Here is a 5101-nt window from a genome sequence, read left to right on the forward strand (position 1 = left end):
TATTAGGCGCAGTAACCCATCATAGAATGGTAGAAAGCTCATAAATATTTTTAAAAATAAATCCTTTAATACAAATGTAAACAATCTATATATTATTTGCAACTTTGGATACTTCAAATAACTCGAATGATTAGATAGCGTCCAACTCCATAATGATGTTAGGTATATCAGATCTTTTAACATGAAGCCCGCTTTTAGTCGTCTTATCCAGAGCAAATCATGAGATATGTAAAAGATCTTAACTCATAATTCATTATTATTAGAAGTCTGGCCCATCTAGGTAACACCACTGATAATTAGACATGTAAATAAGGCATACAGTAATGTCTGAAATGCTATCATGTTGCTAAAAGATGATAATGACTCAGGATCCTCTTGCAAAGTACACTGCCCAACAAAGCAGTGGAGAGTACAAGTTTGACAACTGGTTAATCACAACTGCAAGTCAAAATGCCCACTCAATACATGTTACCTTCTTTAAACCTTTCAGTAGTCACATCAAAGGAAGTGTTTGATAAATGTGCAAGTGCTAGAGGAGATGGGCATATAGAAGTTCGTTCCAAGTATCTGGAACACCTGGTAAACACCAATGGCTACAATCTGCAAACCTATCTGGATCCTTCCTCTGCTCCGCATTGAGGCTTCTAGTGTAAACTGAAGAATGCCCATCCTTTCTGAACTGAGACAGCCTTGTGATGTCCAACAATGTCACAGGAAATCTGGTCCTCTTCAGAACTTGCTTGATTATCGACACCTGAGATGGCAATGGGGGCCTGTATCCTCTTATCTTCACTGGCTCTCTCTCATTGTAGCACTTGTGCCCATTTGCCTCATTCCACTCAATCGAGCTGCAATTCAACCAACATTCATTAAGCTTGCATCTCTTTCTCAATGTCCATATAAGATCGTGAATTGACATAACTATGTACCAAACCTTGTCATTTATACGGATAAATTGTCAATATCTAACTTTTTATCAGCACACCTAAAATAGTAGTTGGCCTTTTTAAAAATTGAATGATTTAATGGTTGAAGGAAAATGACATACTCGTTTAATATTTTTCTTCTTTTGTTCTTTGTTCTCTCTTTCATTTTCATGATAGATTACAGAGTATGGTCTGAAATGCTGATGAAAATATTCTTACACAATCACCAAAAGCAGTAATTGAAAAATAGTTGCTTCATGTTCATCTTTTTATCAGTCAAATAGTTCAAGGTGTTTTAAAGTGTTCAGTATTCACCCAAGATTAACATTAAAATATGGTCTAATTCTGAAGAACAAACTATACCCACCTTATAATACCAATATTATGAATCACACTTGAAGAACAAACTATACCCACCTAATTATATTGATTTTTTTGTTGCTGAAAAAGATAAATACTTCATCTGACCAACTATGTTAATATGGTTTTTTTTATGAGTTTTCTCAAAAAAAAATTCAATGATCTTCATTTTGCATTGTTTTGTGAAAACCAACCTGTAATGTTTAGGGGACATGCCGCGAAAGAACACTCTGGATCTTCTGAAGTCTATGTTTGAGGATATCCAGTTTGCCCATGTAGTCATTCCCTTTCGATAAGCCAGCATTGGGTCCATGTCTCCGTATATCCGTCTGCCATCCAATATTAAGTCCCATCTGTTCAGCCATATGACAAACTTTTATTATGAATAAATCAGAGGGATATTATGAGTATAATGAAAATGAGTCAATCTTAAAGATTGCCTACGATTTTTCACTGCCACTATGAGTCCACCAGTGTGCAGATTCAAATATTAGAATATCAACCCCCCTCCAGTAAACTCCCCTGTTTACAATGGCATTCAGATTAAGGATTCTTTTTCCTTGATTATTGATCTCTAGATCAACCAAAAATGGAGCCCAGAAAAACTCTATAGACGCCTTGTAATCCTGCAAGAGAGGCTTTTGTGAGTAACGAAGATATAGAAATCTTGATCGAGTCAGTTTGCCAATTAAATAAGATGAAGTCATATCACAAATGTTAATAGTCTGCATATATTAGACAGGGCTAGATTTAATCTAAATGGAGCCTCAGCTACTCAATGCAATCAGCTAAATTGAGCACATGACAGTAAACTCACTAAACAAGTACTAATACATTAATAATTAAACTCACTGTAAAAGTATCCATGTATTTTTAAGAACCCATTTAATGATATGGTGATGAAAGTTTACATATTTTGATGTAAATTGCAGCCAACTTTCTTACAGAAATGGTGTAAGCTGTATATAGACTGAAAAAAACATTGTGTGAAATCTATTATATTCTAGTCAGTTCTAAAGGAAAGGCAAATGGTAGATAGAATGCAATCTATTAATGTTTTTTTTTTGTCTCACAAACAAAAGTATGAAACCAAGCTGATTACCAGGGCTTTGAAAGCAGTAAGAGGAGATCCATAAGCCATATATTTCTTGTTGTTTGGAATGACTGCATTGAGGAGGCAGACCATGGACTCCCACTGATTTCTACTTGTGGAGTCCCCAACAAACATCAGTCTCTTTCCCCTCAGTCTCTCCAGCAAATGAAAGGCATTGAATCTGACAATAACAACCACATTCATCACACTCTAAACATCTTCACTACTATATTTCCAATTATCATTAGACTACTGACAATATTACTATAAGACATTATAGTGTTTATGGTTAAATAGAGAACATCCAAGGCAATAGAAAAATGCAAAAAGAGATGAACCCACTTATCTTTCTTTTCCTCACCTTGGAATGGTACAGCTATGTGGCTTCCATCTCCATTTCTCATAGTCAGAATCCGGTCTCCCATTAAGTCTACAATTTGCTTGAGCACCAATATAAGGGCATTTGAGAGCATCATAGAGAGGATAAGTATAATCATACACCCAACTCCCTTTGAATATGTTGCATTGCCTTGAAGCCTTTCTATCATCCCACATTTCATTTTCAAGCAACCTTGATTCATTTAGAATGACTCTCTCTCCACTTATTTTCCCACCATGAATGCCACCGTAGTCCACATAAATGATACTAGACACATTCAGAGATTCAACATTACCTTCATTATTTCCATTGCTTGATCGTACCCCAAAATCCTGAACCTCTTTTGAGATAACAAAGGAACTGTGATCTCCAAGAAGACAGAGGAACAAGCTTAAAATCTTACAAAGCTTGAGTGCTGGTCTCTTTCTGCCTTGGAACTCCATTAATGGCGTCATCTACAAACTTCACTTCAATGTGGATTTCACTGAAGGCAGTGACCAGTTTAAGTAGATTCAACAAACTACTGTTGGTAAAAAGAGTTAGCTGTGACAGAGATATTTTATTCTGATCCCAAGTACTATCTTAGGACTATGATCACAAAAATATATTGTCCCATTGACAGTAGATAGTTGCAGACACATGCCAAATGTGAAAATGAGAAAAGCAGTGGGCCTAAAAGGAAGATAAAGGACCTTTTAGTGTCAGATTTTATTACAAGAAATATTTTTTTCTTATTTGGATTAAGAATAAGGTATTACCAGAGACAATGATTCATCTTTGGCATCTTGTGTTGGTGCAAGGAGCATTATGATCCATGACCTTGGGGATGGGTAACCCAGTGAGGATGTGGGAAATATCACATCATGCTTGAATCAAGCAAGAAATGACTGGTTTATAATGACTGAGCTTGTGGGCGTTTTCATAGCTGTTTGCAACGCGTGAGACAACATTTCTCTAGTGGAGCTCCATTTGTTTCGTTTCAATCAATAAATACCTTTCTAGTAATTTATTTCCAATGGTTCAATAGGAAAAAAGTAAATAAACAAATACTTTTCATCCCTTCAATGAGGATTCTTTAAAGAATTGTATTAAACCTCTATTAACTGTTAATTATATTTAACCTCTATTAAAAACAATTAGCCCGTTTTACAAAATCTGAATAATTAAGATTGACTAGACTATAGTTTTCGATTCTATCTTTGCTTTGACACCCTAAAATCCTCAAAACAATCCCTTTAATCTAAGGTTCTTAGAATATTTTTTATTAAAACGAATTTTTAGAATTTAATTTCTCTTTTCTCATTGGTGCTGGTGATTTTTCATGGTAGTAATTTACATTTTCTCATTCAAAAATTAGCATTGAAAGAAAAGGATTGTAGGGAGTGACATTTGTTTGTAACCTATCTGTTGTAGAATTCAAGTGGCACAGTGCATATTGAACAAGTGTTTTTGTGTTGTTTCACAGGGGCCAGCTTGTGCAAGAGTCGGACATAAATCTAATGGTGAGACTAATGAATGGCATTTGTGTACAAACCAAGACAACTTTGATACACCTTGTTAAAGGTGGATGGACAAAATAAACTAAAATAGAAAAATGCTTAAAGTGCTATGGCACTAATATATTTCATTAACCATTTGTCCATATCAATTACATTACAAGATGCCTCTATTTATAGAGGGCTTTGTTTATTTCTGGAAACATCTAAATTAGTCGACATAGAACAAATAGACTTTTCTAGAACAATCTACACATAAATGACTTCTAGAACTTTACCTAACCCTATTCGTCATTCCAGAAATTTCTATAATCCTCTATTATGCTTTTACATTTCATTTGAGGGGGAAAATATGCATTCCAACAATTTGCAATAGAAGCCCTTAAAGTATTGTGACAACAAGGACAAGAGCTATTCTGGAATCTCCTCCAAGTCTCAAAATTCCATGTCGGGTTCTGGTTCAAGCATTTCAACGCCACTGAAGCAGTACCAACACTTGCAACAACAAAAACAACAGATTTTATTCTTTGGATTTGGGTAGGATTCAACCTTGCACATTGAAAAAATAGTACCACATGTTGAATGAATGGGAACATGCACAGGAGGATACCAAGACACTATTGCACAACATGTCATTAATGGGTGGCTTTCATCACCAGCAAGGAGAAGAGGGTGAATTGGGGGAAGTTGATTGCTAGCCTGTTCATTCTCAATAAGATATATTCAATAATATTTTTAATTGAGTTGTAGATTGGAGTAACCTTAGCTTTTTCTTTTAGATATAAAATTATTACGGGAATATCCACACTATTGTAAGCCATTGCAAATTGGTGCAACCTTAGCTTTT

At 35.1% G+C, this 5101-nt stretch overlaps 1 protein-coding gene across 1 annotated transcript; it reads right to left on the bottom strand.

Annotated features, from left to right (window-relative positions):
• Positions 1–233: 233 nt before the first annotated feature.
• Positions 234–3405, bottom strand: LOC149531937 (protein trichome birefringence-like 36). Its single transcript, XM_089810451.1, has 5 exons — positions 2741–3405; positions 2389–2560; positions 1731–1912; positions 1481–1639; positions 234–848 (listed from the first exon to the last, which is right to left on the bottom strand). The coding sequence occupies exons 1-5, from the start codon at positions 3211–3213 to the stop codon at positions 530–532; spliced, it is 1305 nt and encodes a 434-aa protein (XP_089666577.1). The 5' UTR covers positions 3214–3405; the 3' UTR covers positions 234–529.
• Between the last annotated feature and the right edge of the window lie 1696 nt (positions 3406–5101).

The sequence above is a fragment of the Cupressus sempervirens genome, chromosome 11 (assembly GCF_028749045.1).
Source record: "Cupressus sempervirens isolate cs-2001-9-10 chromosome 11, ASM2874904v1, whole genome shotgun sequence".
Lineage (NCBI taxonomy): Eukaryota > Viridiplantae > Streptophyta > Pinopsida > Cupressales > Cupressaceae > Cupressus > Cupressus sempervirens.

What these genes read in the sequence shown, in the direction of transcription:
- LOC149531937 (XM_089810451.1), bottom strand. Translation starts at nt 3,213, where the DNA reads ATGACGCCATTAATGGAGTTCCAAGGCAGAAAGAGACCAGCACTCAAG. An exon ending in CATAGCTGTACCATTCCAAG is followed by an intron (nt 2,561 to 2,740) that starts GTGAGGAAAAGA and finishes TGTTATTGTCAG; the next exon opens with ATTCAATGCCTTTCATTTGC. An exon ending in CATAGTGGCAGTGAAAAATC is followed by an intron (nt 1,640 to 1,730) that starts GTAGGCAATCTT and finishes ATGGCTGAACAG; the next exon opens with ATGGGACTTAATATTGGATG.